Source organism: Gigantopelta aegis, chromosome 8, assembly GCF_016097555.1.
Source record: "Gigantopelta aegis isolate Gae_Host chromosome 8, Gae_host_genome, whole genome shotgun sequence".
Lineage (NCBI taxonomy): Eukaryota > Metazoa > Mollusca > Gastropoda > Neomphalida > Peltospiridae > Gigantopelta > Gigantopelta aegis.
Window position 1 is genome coordinate 15714595 of NC_054706.1, and position 16904 is coordinate 15731498.

The 16904-nt window shown below is 35.0% G+C and overlaps 1 protein-coding gene across 1 annotated transcript in view; it reads left to right on the forward strand.

Moving 5' to 3' along the window:
* LOC121379510 overlaps nt 1-16904 on the forward strand; it is a 133559-nt gene that overhangs the window by 88562 nt on the left and 28093 nt on the right. The window contains exons 27-31 of the mRNA XM_041508154.1: nt 1345-1506; nt 1602-1769; nt 8296-8554; nt 11174-11267; nt 16370-16463. Of these exons, the coding sequence (XP_041364088.1) occupies nt 1345-1506; nt 1602-1769; nt 8296-8554; nt 11174-11267; nt 16370-16463 (777 nt within the window). The remainder of the gene's footprint in view (nt 1-1344; nt 1507-1601; nt 1770-8295; nt 8555-11173; nt 11268-16369; nt 16464-16904) is intronic.

Below are 16904 nucleotides of genomic sequence, written 5' to 3' on the forward strand. Positions count from 1 at the left end.
CAGCTATCGTGGGCTGCCTATCCATGACAGTGGGTTAGGTGTAGTGGTCTTACACCTACCCATTGAGTCATTAAAACTCACTCTAGGTGGGAGCCGGTACTTGGCTGCGAACCCTGTACCTACCAGCCTTATGTCCGATGGCTTAACCACGCCACCACCGAGGCCGGTTTAGCTATCTTATATATTCTATTCTATCTTATCTAATCTATCTATCTTATCTATCTATCTTCGTCTTGTCTTCATCTTGTCTTCATCTTGTCTTGTCTTGTTGTATTTTCGTATGAGACTGCCCCTGGAAGACGGAATCACTGAGTGGATGATCATGTGACGCTACGTCACGATATAGGTCAGCGACCTTAGTAAACTGGTGTCAGAGTTTCCCGAAGCTTAGCTGGATGTGGGTACTGTCGGGTTTCTTTCTGTAGTGTGTGCATTAGTGATTAATATGTGAATTTCTTTTAATCAAGGAACTCGAAAATTATCAATGCAGAGTTATTTGACGTCAACATAGGATTGTTGTGGTATTAGAGTGGGAATCTTTGACTACTCTTTGGTGGGCAGCGATTTCGAAAAAATTACATACCGTAGCTTGGTCTCTGACTGTAATGAGAGCGTCATAACTGTCCAAAATGTCCATCTAACTCTCTTACAGTCAAGAGTTCTCAGGCTGCCACATTACCCAGTCATTGACATTGGTTTAATATTAACATTGAATCACTTGCACAATTTCAGAAGGTGCTGGTTTCACTCCACATGGAGTAGTTAACTATAGAAGTAATGTAAAGCTTCTATTTTATACTAATCAATGACTGTCACATCTGCATGCAACAACTGGATGCGAAAACAAATTCTGTAGCTTCTCTGGTGACTTATCCCCATCAACATTTAAGTTCTCAAATTTAATAAATTTAAATTATCCATGCAGAATTGAATCATTATTGCTTTTATATCATAGCAGCAGTTTCACGGGGTTACAGGGTACATGCCAGTAAATGATGTGTAATGGTGCCTTAATTAGTTGGCACTTGTTCAAAATGAATTCCTTGACCCCTAAAACACCATAATAGACATTAACTGTTTTGTCATAGGTGATAGAATTAACAAGATAATGCCAGTTGTTTATTTTGATAGCCATCTTAAATATTTCAAAGTGCTTAAGGGTACCAAGTTTGCACCCTTCAAATCTTCCTTCAGCACCTTCCAAAGATGTTAAAACTGCAAAGAACAATTATGGGTACCGAACTGCAAGTTTCAGCCAAAAATGAGGATTTGTCAAACAAACTATTTTGGTATGTTTATTTTAATACCAGTGGATTCAGAAGTTGTTTATGTCTGTTTTGATAGACGACTGCCAAGCTGGATTCTATAGAAAATCTGGTGGAACAGGATGTAGTGAATGTGAACGCAATACCTACCAGGATGAACCGTCTCAGTCGTCATGTAAACCGTGTCCAGGTAGCAAAGTAACACTGATCACAGGAGCCAAGTCCATTCAGAGATGTGTCTGTAAGTACTTTAGTTTCATGGCTGGCAGCTTTTACACAAAACATTAATATGAATTTATGGCACATGAATTGATGGCTTTATGGTATGTTTTTCAGTGGATTGTCCATCTGGAGAGGAATATAATGGTCTTGTCGATAATGGCAGCTGTGTAAAATGTAAGATTGGAGAATATCGGGTGAAGGAAAAGTCAGATAAATGCTTGGTATGTCCTGAGGAGCAGACAACAATATCAACAGGAGCTAGCAAATGCGTGGACTCAAAAGGTATCCATTTTTATTCCTGAGATAATGACATACATATCTGGCATGATTTAGATGAAATTTACATTCAGAATATCCATGGCATCTGCATTAATTTGGACATTTTCTATGTGTTAAAAATATTGTTTATGTTTGTCATTGATGTTAATAACATTTTACATTTAAATATTATAATTCTATGTTTAGTGTTACTGTCATTGTAATAATGTACGTTATGGAACACAAGTATTATATTTTATTACACCATGGTCAGGATTAGTCATTCAGGTTATGGTGATCGAAAATACAAAAACCAGACATCCATTTAGTCCTAATTCTGTTAAAGTATCCTCTTAGAATGTTTACCCTTTTAGAAAAAAACAAAAACAAATAATTTGTGTTTTAATCTCTGAAAACCCATTGGACATTCCAGGCATCAAAAGATTATGTAAGTTAACCAGCATTATTTTCATCTTTTTAAACTTAAACTTAATATTTTGTTCAAAATTATCAAAAATATAAATATACCAACCTGTAAACAGCATTGTATGCTTGTTATTGAATTTCGACAGGGGTCAGGATTAATAGACCAGTTTTTATTTTAATGTGGCGAAGCATTGTAATAATACAGCTAATTTTGAATTTGAATGATGTCAGTATTCCAATGACATCACTTTGCATCTCCTTACAATAACAATAAACTGGGTACATGATGTTTCCATTTCAAGAACACTGGAAAAATTCCAATATAAAATTGCTATTGAAATTGTTTTGTTTCAACATTACTAATGCACCTGAAATCTTGCAATTAAAAAATTGTACTATATTTACGTAATTTGGATTTCAAGTGAAATATGCTATATTTATTGTGTACGAAGCAAAAACAATGGTGCAAAAAGTGACCGTCGTCTACCTTAATTAGCCTACCCTACAAAACTTGAAACAAATTATTCCTCCCAACTAGTTCACCAGTGTAAACATCTATGGTCCTTTTTTTAACATTTTGACATCTGTTGGACCTCCGATAGCAATAAACATCACAATAATAAATTTATATCGTGCCGGAGACATTTATCTTGATGAACTATCCCCCAACAGGCTTTTTGCACCACAGTGACTGCAATTATAAACAATATTTTGTCATACTTATGGTCAGACCTGTCAACCTTTAGTCAAGAGAAAGCAGGAGGTGTGTGTTGAAAAAGCAGGAGATTTTGTCAAAAAGCAGGAGATTTTTTGAATTCACACAATTTAACCCAAAATCGCAAGATTTAAAAAAAACATTATTACAATAAGTTATATGAATACTGTATAATGTCATATATACTTCTTAACCTTAGATCTTGGCATATAAAAAAAAATTAAAAAAATAAAAACTTTTTTTTTTTTTTAAAGTTTAAATATTATTATGATTTAATACATATTTAAAAAAATTATATTTTATCTAAAAATGTTAAGAACATGAACAAGAAATAAAAAATTTAATTAGTACATTTACGGTATTACACTTATAGCCTTACAGTTACAGGTTGCGTTACATTATTTGTGGTTAGTGTACCTAAGTACCAAAGACAAATTTATATAAATCTTATAAATTAATATTCAGTTGTTACTATAATGAGGAACGGTGGCGTGGTACTTATTTAAAATCATTATAATGATGCAATAAACATTGTATTTTCATTAATCATAAGTAAAACCTCATTATGGACATCGCGTGAAATATACCGGAATTATACCCATTTCCGTGAGTAACTTTATGTCAATGTCAGACACAACATTTTTTAATTGTACAAAAATAATTTCTTGAAGAGTACCCGTATAACCAACATTTTACTGCACAAACATACAAAATTAACTGACACAAGTATGTTTATACAGCTAATTGGTCTTTTCGTTGTCTTGCTGTGACATGTGATTTTAACATGCATCGTGTGTATCACTGTCAACTCGGAGTCTGGCAGTTCAGATTCGTCATAGTTACATTATGTAATCCAGTGGGAAGACATTTTACAATTCAGAGGTGTTATTAGAACTAAATTGGATAGTTAGGTTTTTTTTAATATATGCAACACTGAATGTCAATACACAGCCTGTTGAATTAGCGGCAACACGCTTCGTAGCCATTACGATGACAACAAACATTATAATAACACGTCATTTTATAAACTCCATGTGCTTTTTTAACAATATAAATAGGCTATCCCACAATTCTCACTTCGGCAAAGGTTAAACAGTCCGGACAATTCGGCCTGTTACATTCTCAGAAACCGAAAGTAGTCGACATTTTCCGAATGAGAAAAAAAAGGTAGAGTTACTTCCCTTATGTTATTTTGACAAAAGAGGATCGATTTTTTTTTTATGCTTACAAAAATGTCATTTAACAGGAGAAACTGTCTCCCGCACAGGTGAAAGGAGATTTTATCAAATACCGGGAGACTCCCGCGGAATCCGGGAGGGTTGACAGGTCTGCTTATGGTCTGTACCATCCTCCTACAAAAATTTTTTTGGGAAGGAGCAGACTGAGATCGAGGGTGCAAAGAAATGTTTCTAGGGGTTCGGGGGTATGCTCTTAATTATTATCTATCAATAGGTGTTCCTTCGAGCTCAGTTCTTCACCATTATCAATAACTGTATAATACACTATTTTTACAAGGCGACATCAATTTTGTCTTAGTTCATTGACAGGGCAAAATCAAGCTGAGGCTTGCATTGGGGGTACATTAACTGATCTGACATTCATTTTTAATTTTTAGTGCAGTGGCTAAGGTCAATGATCGTGACTTGCTGGCCCAAAGCACCAAATTTGGCACAGTTGTAGTTAGGATAGTACACATTTTTTTAGAGGGGGCTACCTGATTTTAGAGGTCAGTGGCAAAGGTCAAATTTAGACAATAAAAAATATCTGTTTTAAAGTACTACATTAGGCATATATTTACCCTAAAACAAGTACAGAATGTTTAAGAGGTGACTCCCTAAATTTAAAGGTCAAGGTAAGGTCAGGGTCAAAGGTCAAACTAACATGGTATTCAAGAAATTCAGAAAAGCACACTAAATTTTGAATAATTAAACTAGTGCTTTGATTGCCAAACCCTCAATTGTTTTTTGTAGTTTTTGCATCTTTAAAAGGTGCTAATTGAGGATCCGGAGAATACAAACTTGGCACCCTATAACATTTTGAAATATTCAAGATGGATGTTAAAACAAAACTGGCAGTATAACAGATGTTACCACATATGACAAACTATTGATGTCTATGCCCCGCTTTTAGGAGGACGGGTAATCAATTTTGAATTTTTTTTAGCTAATCATGACATTGCATCATTACTTAAATCCTAGATCGCCAAGAAAATGAATACCAAGAGAAAAAAAGTGGCCACTTGCATTCACTTTCTAATACTGACAATGTTTTTTCATTGACTAAATCGAATACAGCTACCAAATGGCTACCGTAACAAAACAATGACCACATTATACATTTTACATCACCTAAGCATCATTTTAAAACCAATTGCTTCATTTTGTGGTGCACTAAAAAAAATAAACAACTTAAAAAAAGCCACAATATATACAAGTACAGCTGCATGACATGGCCAAGCAATTCACAATACCAACCTTGCTGTGATAAATGTGCAAATCACAAGTGACATGTTTAGTTTTCACCATTTTGTCAACCAACACCATTTGTCTCAAAATCTGAGTACAAATAACAACAAAAAGTCCTTTATTTTGAAAACGCAAAACCAAGTAAACAATAAATTGTTAACGATATGTTGAGCCTCTTCACATTCATCCTCCTCATAACACTGTATAAGAGTGATTCTTAGAGCTAAACACCGCTACTGAAAATAATATGGTAACATATTAACTTTTTATTAAAAAAAGACAATTTTGTTGAGTGTATTGGGTGCATAATTTCAGAGAACTGCAATGAACAATGGGGCAACAGCAAAGAAAATGAATGGATTGCATTTCATTTGCTGACCTGTGTCCTTTCAGGCTATTATACTACTGCTACGATATTAACGATCACAAAAGCAATAGTTGTGTATAAATAATTAAATGTGTTAACTTGAGGGTTTAATGCTGGTATGCATAAGTCACCAGAACAACTACAGAATGTGTTGCTGCATGCACATGCTACACAGACTGGGTAGTGAGAAAATGAAGCATTTACTGTACATCACTACCACAAATAGCTATTCTTTGTGGAATGAAGCCCGCACTTTCTGAAGATGCAAAAGCTACAAAGAACAATTGTTGGTACCGAACTGCAAGGTTAAGTGCCTTGCTGGCTGACTAACATTTTTCTTTGGGCGACCATTTTGGTGGCCATCTTGAATTCAAATGATGGTTCTATGTCCTAGTTAGCAAGACTTTATTATAAATGAAATGTATTACCACTAAAGTCCAATCATGTTTTAGCTTAAGTGAAAAGTAGCAATTTATATGTTTTGGCAGCCAATGTGATATAGTTTTACTTTGACCTTGGAATGACCTTGACCTGCCCAGTTTAGTGGTTTAAACATGCTTTTACTGACATTGTCTAAATGTGACTTTTGACCTTGACCTGACCTCTAAAATCGGGTAGCCCCCTCTCAAAACAATTGTATGGTCCTAGTAAGGTACAACTGTACCAAATTTGTTGCTTAGGGCCAACGTGTCATAATACATGTATCACCCAAATTTGGACTTAAGCCACTGCACTATTTGTTGCCAAATAAAAATTGGAATGTAGGTCGGTGCTTATAAGAGTGCTGGCTGAGATGTGACCCTGTTATTAATATGACTTCATGAACTTTTGTACTTTCTTATTCCAACCATTGCTTAGATGAGTGGGGAATGCAGCATCTAGCTCATGATAAAGTGCTTTCCTGAGATATGATGGGTCAAAGGTTTGATCGCTAAAGTACTCGGGTGGGTTTCCCCTCACAACCATGTTTCAGCTGGTATATAAAAGGGAGTGGTATGTAATGTCCTGTCTATGAAAAAAATACATATAATCAGGGATCACGCAAGGGGGCGACGTGGGCGAAATAATCGCCCTTTCATACTAAACTTCGCCTAACTTTTCATCCATGGTGAAGTTCTAAGTCACCATCTTTTAAAAAAAAAAATCACAATGTTTCAGGTTTTCACCTCCATTTTGTCCAAAGATCACATGACCACATTTTGCAGTGGACTCTGTTAGTATTTATTAAATACATTGAGTAACAACACAATATTTTATTGCTATTCTTCATTTGTTACGTACTGTTTTATAAATGTAAGGGAACTGAATAAATAAATTGCAAACAAAAATAACTTGTTAAAAATAATGTTCAATGTTGCCGACTTTTCAAGATTCATCGCTTTCAAACATAAAGGAGTCTGTTTACAGATCATTAATAAGCCTTGTTTGTTTCTCTGCGAGCCTCATTGGAATTTTTTTAATGACAATAAACAGAAATGTTGTCCTTACATCATTCAGTTAAAATTGATGCAGACTTTGTGTCTACGACAGAGTACTACAGAGATGGAAGGAAATGGTTTATTTAACGATGCACTCAACACATTTTATTTACGGTTATATGGCGTCAGACGTATGATTAAGGACCACACAGATATTGAGGGAGGAAACCTGCTGTCGCCAGTCATTGTGCACTGGCTGGAAATAGAAATAGCTACAAAGACGGCTGCCTATCACTAGCTGGTCACATGATAGATCATGTGACCGACTATGAATAGCTGCAAAAAAGCATTGTTTTACCTTTGTGATTAGAGATTGACACAATAAACACAGTTCTTGTAAACGTGTACACAAATTAAATTAATTGATATGGACATGGTAAATGACTGATCATAATTACATGTACAGTAAAGATTACAAACCTACGTAAATAGGGGTAGGGCCTACGAGACTAGAGGTAGTGGGCCCCAAGTAAGTGTATAAACAAACATCAGAACCAAACTTATTATTTTATTAAATAATTTTACCACTTACGGCATGCATCCATATAAAATGTTTTGTTAAATACGCTGTTTTATTACAAACTGAATATTGATGCATAATACATGTATAGTCTGTCCCATCTTCCTACCAAAATGATTTTTGTAAATATTTTCAGTTTGGTTTGACCTAAAAAGGAAGTAAAAGCATTTTGGAAATAAAAACAAAAATACTATTGTTGTGTACAATTTAGAAAACAATTGCCTCAGAAATAAATAACTTGTCGAAAATTTCATAGTATAAAAAAAGAGTTCCCCGTGTGAAGGACTATAGATGTTTAAAAAAAAATTGTGACACCGTCTTGATTATGTCTTTTCAAAGCTGGCTTTGTTCAAGTGGAAGTGGTACCTAAAAAAACATTTTCCAAAGATTTAAATCAAGACTCCTTTTTGACAACATCTTAGCAAGAAAACGTTTTTTGTTGGGTTTTAACTTTACATTAAAGTCAAACTTGAAATGATGAGTATTTGATAGCTGATGACAGTAGTGTGCTGAGATGTTAAACTTTTATTTCATTTATTGCTTGCAAATGTAATAATATTTCTTAATATATAATTTCAGTGCCACCAAAACCTAGTTTGCGTGTCAGTATTCACCTGAAGTTAAGGTTTAAAGTAACCAGTTGTGGTAATCCTATGCAAGTGAAAAGTGTTTTGGAGTCTTTTATTCTGAGAATTATGATAAGAATCTGCAGGAGTTGGAATGAAAAATGTGACCATGTTCGAGTGACATTCACGTCTGCTTCTTGGTGTCCGATTGGCAGGCGTCGAAAACGAGCTTCCGGTGACCTTGAGGCAATTGTTGATGTTGATGACATGCCGTAAGTTAATAGTAATATACTGAAACAAGCTTCCAATGACCTTGAGGCAATTGTTGATGATATGTGCCGTAAGTTAATAGTAATATACTGAATCCAGCTTCCAGTGATGTTGAGGCAATTGTTGATGTTAATGATGTGCTCTTATTTAATAGTAATATACTGAAATAAGCTTCCAATAACCTTGAGGCAATTGTTGATGATATGTGCCATAAGTTAATAGTAATATATTGAAACCAGCGTCCAGTGATGTTGAGGCAATTGTTGATGATGTGCCATAAGTTAATAGTAATATATTGAAACCAGCGTCCAGTGATGTTGAGGCAATTGTTGATGATGTGCCATAAGTTAATAGTAAAATACTGAAACCAGCTTCCAGTGATGTTGAGGCAATTGTTGATGATGTGCCATAAGTTGATAGTAATATATTGAAACCAGCGTCCAGTGATGTTGAGGCAATTGTTGATGATGTGCCATAAGTTAATAGTAATATACTGAAACCAGCATCCAGTGATGTTGAGGCAATTGTTGATGTTAAAGATGTGCCGTAAGTTAATAGTAATATACTGAAACCAGCTTCCAGTGATGTTGAGGCAATTGTTGATGATGTGCCATAAGTTAATAGTAATATACTGAAACCAGCGTACAGTGATGTTGAGGCAATTGTTGATGTTAAAGATGTGCCGTAAGTTAATAGTAATGATGTATCGACTTCAGGAAAATATTTTGAGGCTGACCACCAGATTTAAAATTTTGTGTGTAGCTTTATCATATACTATTACAGATGAAGTTTGACTTTCATGACAGTTATGGCCCTTTAACTTAGGAAATACGGAAATTTGTTTTCCAGCTCTTCTTGCCCCCCTCCAATGCCTCAAAATATTCAGCTGAAATTATGTGTATGGCTTTATAATGTACCGGTACTATTAGAGTTATGTCCCCCCCCCCCCCCCCCCGCTCTCTCTCTCTCTCTCTCTCTCTCTCTCTCTCTCTCTCTCTCTCTCTTTATGTGTGTGTGTCTTTTTTTCTCATTAAAATGATCATGATTAATTTTTTATAACCTTTTTTGTTTTACAAGTAGTTTCAGTGTTATGTGATTTTATTGCAAATGAAAGGAATATTTGTTTACTGCATTCAAATTATGGATTTTTCATGCTGGGGTGTCATAAAATAGTCATAAATTCATGTAAGTTATGGCTAATATGTTAAAGGGAGCCTCATGTGTTGGAAAGATACATACCCGGACCTCCAACAGATACTGACACTTTAACAAATGAAAAACCCGTAATTTCAGAGTTAATAAAAAACCCCATGATTATTCCTGCTAACTGGGGGCAGCCATTTTGTTTAGTTTTTGTGACGTCCAGTGGTATAGCTTGGAGCGAAGTGACATTAGCTCCGTCCAACTCCTCTATGCACAGTGTAAACAAACACTCTAATTTACGACAAGGCTCTTCGCTTTCATCAACGTGATTTGTAAAACAACATAAATGACTTGATAGTATAATAAACTATTTAACTAAATATATTTCAATTTGCATAAATAGAACGAAATGTAGTTACAGTATTTTTCTCTTTTAAAAAATCCAAAGAAAAAATGCATATTATTAGGCCTGTATTGCCGGTATTGGTAGGGTACGTTCGAGCAAAAACGACCACTCACAATACCCAAGTGATACTTTTCTTTTCTTTGGGACGACGTAATTGGTCAGTTTTGTTATTTTAGATGGGAAAGTCTACTTAATCAAGGGTTTTACTGAATTACAGTAATAAAGCAGGACGGCTGATAATGACCATTACGATTTGAGGGGTATCCGTGCTGTTATCACACAATACCCTGTGATCTTAATAAAAGAGGCACGTCTTTTTAGTGTGTCTAGACACAGTGTCTGGGGACCGTCTAAATACACACCTGCCAATCAGGAACCACAGGTACAGGCCACGGAAAGAAAAGACCAATTGACCAAGAAAACACTCCGATTATTGTTTCAGTATGTGGGTTAATTTATGTACAAAACATAATACAGTGATTTCAACACTTTGACAATGGTGGTTTATTTTGTATTGAAAAATAATGTATAATTGGCGCTGGCTTACTAGGATGGATATTATTACAGAACATTGCGATGCATCTGCAAAAATCAGGTATGTTTTGTTTCTTCAGTTCGAAGACTAATTCCTGACGTGACACATTAGGTATTATGTAACCACCAGCTCGCCAGAGGGCGTATTCACTGCGATGGTACAAAATGGCTGCACCCATGATATACAATAGCCATCACATTTAACCGTTTTATTAATTAACTATACGATTATACTTGTTGATATTAAGCAATAATGTGCATTATATATCGTTGAATATGCATACCAGGCCAAATGCCTTAATTGTCCCTTCCTTTAAAGGTTCAGTCTTAGGGCTTAATCACTATGCCAATGAGACTGTTTTGTTTTGTTTTTTCTTTTCTAATAACAACAGAATTTAGGCAACATTTTTGTTTTGTTATTATTCTCAGGGAGTTACACCACTTAAGCATGTTGTTTAAATTGACAATTAGATATGCTTAGTAAGATATATTTTTCTTTATTGTGAACACATTTTCTCTTTTGGTTAAATGATTGTAGTGAAGTTCTGACTAATGGAGTCGTTAGACGTTCCGTTGAAGGTGTCTTTGCCGATGCCTTTGGAGTGGACGCACAACCGGACACTGTGGAATTGGTAATGTTACGTGTCATCGACATGCTATAGTTTCATATTCAGCCAACACCCAACTAATTTGCTGCTTATTGTTATTAACATATGGCTGCATACTTTCTTGATGTTTCGGTTTTTCTCAAATCTTAATCTGTAGTTTGTTTTTGTAAATTTAGTCATGTGTCTGTCTGTCTGTCTGTCTGTCTGTCTGTCTGTGCAATAGTGTCTTTCCTTTTATTACTTTGCCATGTATGTGATTTCATATTAAAAGACTTCATATGTAGCAATATCTTTCCTTGACGCAAAAGGTGGAAAAAACCCCAACTTGTATAAAATGCTATGATTAAAGTCCGAACCAAATTGTTAACAACTACAATAATTTACTTCCCTACCTTTAATTAATTACTGTTAGATTTTCCCCAAATTTTTTCCAGACACAAATCATGAAAAAAACATTACAGTGACACAGATTCAACATACGAGACTGTAACGATGTCACCGATATCGACTCTGCTGAGATTGCATAGGGCAAATTAAATACATTAAGTTTTCTGCCATCTACCATTTTCTTGTTTATGGAATACTTTTCAAGAGGGGTTGGTCGATATGACGTAATTTAACAACATCATGACATGCGCTACGTACGGTATAACACTCATCATGACATCAGATTAATTGCATCACATATTGAGGAGGCTTCCACAAAAAAGCAAAATAGCAGATGGTGAAAAATTACATGTATTTTGTCCTAGGAGATCTTAACAAAGTCGACATAGGTAATATGGTTTCAGTCTAATATGTGGAATCCATGTTTAAGTAATGTTTTTTCATGATTATGTTTGGACAAAAAGTGGAGAAATCTTAACAGTAATTAAAGGTAGGAGAGTAATTTTATTGTAGTTTGGTTCGGACTTTAGTCAGTTCCACCCATAATCTTTGCATAATTAATTTGAGAATATTAAAACTGTAATGTGCTGGCACTTGGTATAGACAGTGGCTTCCTCTAAACATCCATAGGTCAAAATAGAAATTACATATACATTTAAAAGCAGTTCTGTGTTCAATTACTTTGTAACATGTTTTGCACATGATTAAAATTGCCATTTTTTTCTGTCTGGTCTGCCATTATCATTGTCTTACCGTGACAAAAAAAAAAAAGTCAGATAGAGGTATCACTTTTCCACTGGCAATATGGTGGCAAGGACAACAGCTTCAACTTTTGCATTTAGCAGCAGTCATAAATCTTCACGTTTTCATTGCGCAAACTTAAAGTGCTATAGTCCATCCGATCATTCTACAAACGTGTTTTTTGTTAATAATTTCAGTTTGGTTGGATGTAAGAAGAAATGTAAGAAACAAAACAATCATCTCAAAAATAAATAACTTGTAGTAAATTCCATAGTATAAAAAAGGCGTTTCCTGTGGGACGGACTATAGATGAATGAAACTATAATGTTGAAAATATTTTTTATATTCTCTCAGTGAGAAATATTCTACATAGGTGTAACATACAATACTATTCGACGATTTGATGCTTACAAACCAATGACCTTGTCGGTACTAAATATGCTGTCATCACAATTTGGTAAACACAAAAAAAATGACATCACATATTTTAAAGAGTTTGCATTTACGTCTTTCTTTTTTCAATATTAAACTTGTAATAAAATGTTATGTTTATGCAATTCATTATATATATATTTTAACAGAATAAATAGGACTTTGGTTTTTGAAAGTTATATTAAAATACAAAGTTATAGCAATACTCAGAAATACTGTGTGTAAAATGGTTTTACATCATTTCTCTATACATATACAGTAAAGTACACTTAGAACAAACATACTACAAACTACTGAATACAATGAATTGGTTGTAATGTATAGAACAAACTATGTATAACATATTAACTTTTAAAACAAACCAAATATTTGGTCCAAATTCATAAATTTTAGTGTAAATTAGTGTGTATACAACGAACCGAACATAAAGCAAAAAAATACAGTGCAGCAAAAACAACCACACAGGACAGTGCAAAGAATGTTTGTTTTTACTTAGTAGAGTGGTGTCAATTAAGCGATAAAGTTATTGAACAATTAACAGAACGTTCTCACTTCACCCTACTACAGGCTGAGATGACAAGCAACATTTATCAAGGCGTGCAACAAAAAAAAGAGAATAAAACTCATTTCCAACTTAGCAGATCGTTGTGAACTCATTGTGTATTTTTTTGTCAAAAGGGTAACTGCATTTATCTAAATATTATGACTATACAAATGGTCGAATGGTGAAATCGTGATCAGTTACACTGTATGCCAGAAAATATTTGTTTCTTCTGAAATGAAAAAGTGGGGGTGGACATTTCTTATGCTGTCTCCCCAAGCTGAAGTCACGGGGGACGCATATCCTACCAATCAACGACCATGAAAATGGCTAACTTAATTTTTCAAATGTGTACAACAAATTACTATAATAATAATAAACTAATTATCATGGTCCCTTCCAGTTCGTTATAAGAGTACTTTACTGTATATCGAAATTAAAGACTTTTAGAAAGAAAAAATAATAGCTGGGGTAATAAACAGAATAACAAACTAGGTACCAGTTACTATCAAATTTGTTTTTCTTTTAATAATTTTCAATTGTCACTCACTAAAAAAAACAATTGGTAAATAATTTCACATGACATGAGAAGAAAAAGTAAAAGTTGTTTTTGGTAATAACAAAACTAATACTATTTTTGTTTGCAGTTTGGAAACCAATCAGCTCAGAAATAGATAACTTAATTGAAGTAAATTCCATAGTAATAAAAAAGGCATTTCCTATGGGAAGGACTAGTATTTTGCAGCAATAAATATTGTTTGCATTAAAATTGAGCTAGCATTGTAGGCACCTTCAAATGTTTTGTTTTCGGGTTTGGTTTTTTGTATCAATTTTGAAGATTACGAAAAAGTGCACATATTTACTACCTTGCGTAACGTAACATAAGTTTACAAAATTAAATTGTAAAAAATAAATATCTTCAGAAGGTTCAAAATTATTGATTTCCATACTTCATTTGTTTTTTTATTGGGGGCAAAGGGTGTTTTATGAAAATAAATGCTCCCAAATTGACTATTTTCATTAAATCACAAAAATGTAATTTCATAAAGTATTTTACAGTAATTTTAGTAAGATCCCAAACAAAAATTGCAAGCTTAATAAATAGCTGGTAACAACCTTGCGGCAAGGTAGTAACTACCGCGTTTCGAGCTAGTATTTGGAACCTTTTTACAACCTTGCCGCAAGCTTGCGACGAGCTTCTTGCAACCTTGCGACGAGCTTCTTGCAACCTTGCGACGAGCTTCCTGCATGCAGGCTTATTCAGTTTAAGCTAGTATTTGGAACCTTTTTACAACCTTGCCGCAAGCTTGCGACGAGCTTCCCACAAGCTTGTTGCAAGTTTGTTGCAACCTTGCCGCAAGCTTGCGGGAAGCTTGTTGCAACCTTGCCGCAAGCTTGCGACGAGCTTCCCGCAAGCTTATTCAGTTTAAATTAGTTTACCTGTCTGATAGACATGTTCCATTTATGTGGGATAGTCTTGACTAAACTAATATGCTAAAAAGCTCCTGGTCCTATATTCTTCTTCTTCTTCTTGTTTTAGGTTATATTCCTCCACTATCTGGAGATCCACACTGTGGTGTAAAGTGATTTGTTTGTTTCTCCTGTTCCACCAAGCAGGATTCAACCAAACTTGGTCCAAATGATCCTCTTATAGACCTGACCAAGTGTTATTATTTTTCAGGCCAATAAAAATTCCAAGATGGCCACCCTGGCCTCTGAATAACTGAGACATTTTTAACTTTTACTCAAGTTCCACCATGCAAATTTAAACCATATGTATTCCTAATGATCCTCTCATGGCCCTGACCAAGTTTGTTATTTTTTCGGGCAGATTTAAAATCAAGATCGCTGCCCTGGCCTCTGATTGACAGAGACATTTTTTTGCTTCTTTTCAAGGTCCACCAGGCCGGTTTCAATCAAACTTAGTCCAAATGATTCTCTCATGACTTACTAAGTGTTGTTATTTTTGTGGCTGATTCAAAATCCAAGATGGCCACCCTGGCCTCTGATTGGCTCAGACATTTTCAACATCTTCTCAAATTCCACCAGGCTAATTTCAACCAAACATGGCCCATGTCATCCTCTCATGGCCATGCATATGTTATTATTTTTGGGGCTAGTTGAAAATCCAATTATTACAAGATGATTCTGTTTTAACCATATTGTATTATCATTCGTATGTATTAATATTAATTTTGTTTTAATTATTATTGTAAATACTATCTAAATATGTAACATGTATGTTTGGTTGTTTAGCCACTGTTCCCACTGAATTTAATAAATCATATGAGAAGTTATGAATTAAAAAAAAAATAACCATGAAAATGATTTGGACTTAGCTTTTTCTCCACAAGTGTAGACATGCTTTCACAGTTGAAGATATACATGCAGCAAGCTTACAAAAATGAAAACATGCTTGCGGGAAGCTTGTACAGTTGAAGATATGCATGCAGCAAGCTTGCAAAATGAAAACATGCTTGCGGGAAGCTAGCACAGTTGAAGATATACACGCAGCAAGCTTGCAAAAATGAAAACATGCTTGCGGGAAGCTTGCACAGTTGAAGATATGCATGCAGCAAGCTTGCAAAATGAAAACATGCTTGCGGGAAGCTTGCACAGTTGAAGATATGCTTGCAGCAAGCTTACAAAAATGAAAACATGCTTGCGGGAAACTTGCACAGTTGAAGATATGCATGCAGCAATCTTGCGCAAGCTTGCAAAATGAAAACATGCTTGCGGGAAGCTTGCACAGTTGAAGATATGCTTGCAGCAAGCTAGCAAAAATGAAAACATGCTTGCGGGAAGCTTGCACAGTTGAAGATATGCATGCAGCAAGCTTGCACATGCTTTCACAAATGAAAACTTGCATGCGGCAAGCTTGCAGAAATACTGACTACCTTACGCGAGCTAAATGTTAGCTTGCAAATAGCTTGCATTGCTTGTACTACCTTGCAACAACCTAGCCGCAAGCATGCATTTTTGTTTGGGATATGCTGTAAGATAGGCTTTGATGTTCATATTTCAGAAAAACAACGGAATTGGTTTTGATGGCATTGTTAGTTTGACATCAAGCATGACCTGTACCAGTGGATCAGTGTTGGTAAATGGCACTGAATGTGGTAAGTGTGCCAAGGTTCCTGGTCTTATTACAACTTTGGTTGGTATTTGTTGAGAAATCTTGATTTGATGCATGCAGGGGTTCTAGATTTCTTTTCAACATTACCTGTCCTCAAAACAAATGCACCTACCCCCACCCACACTAGTGGTCTGGTCCAAACATCCCAACAGCCAATGGGATGGCCTAAAATTCTTCTACTGTATGCTCTCTGTAGTTCCGGTCATGTGACTATAACTTTCGGGTTCGGACGTCTTTTCTTTGGCTCTGTGTTTAGAGTCAAACTTCGAGTTTTTTCGTGTTACATTTGTTTTATTATGGTGGATTCATTTCCTCCATTGTCTTATCATGCTTATCGCTGTATTCTTTTTGGCAATTACACTTGTTTTAAGTGTTATTTATTCCAAATTTACTTGTGTTGTGCTGGGTAACAATGTACAGTATG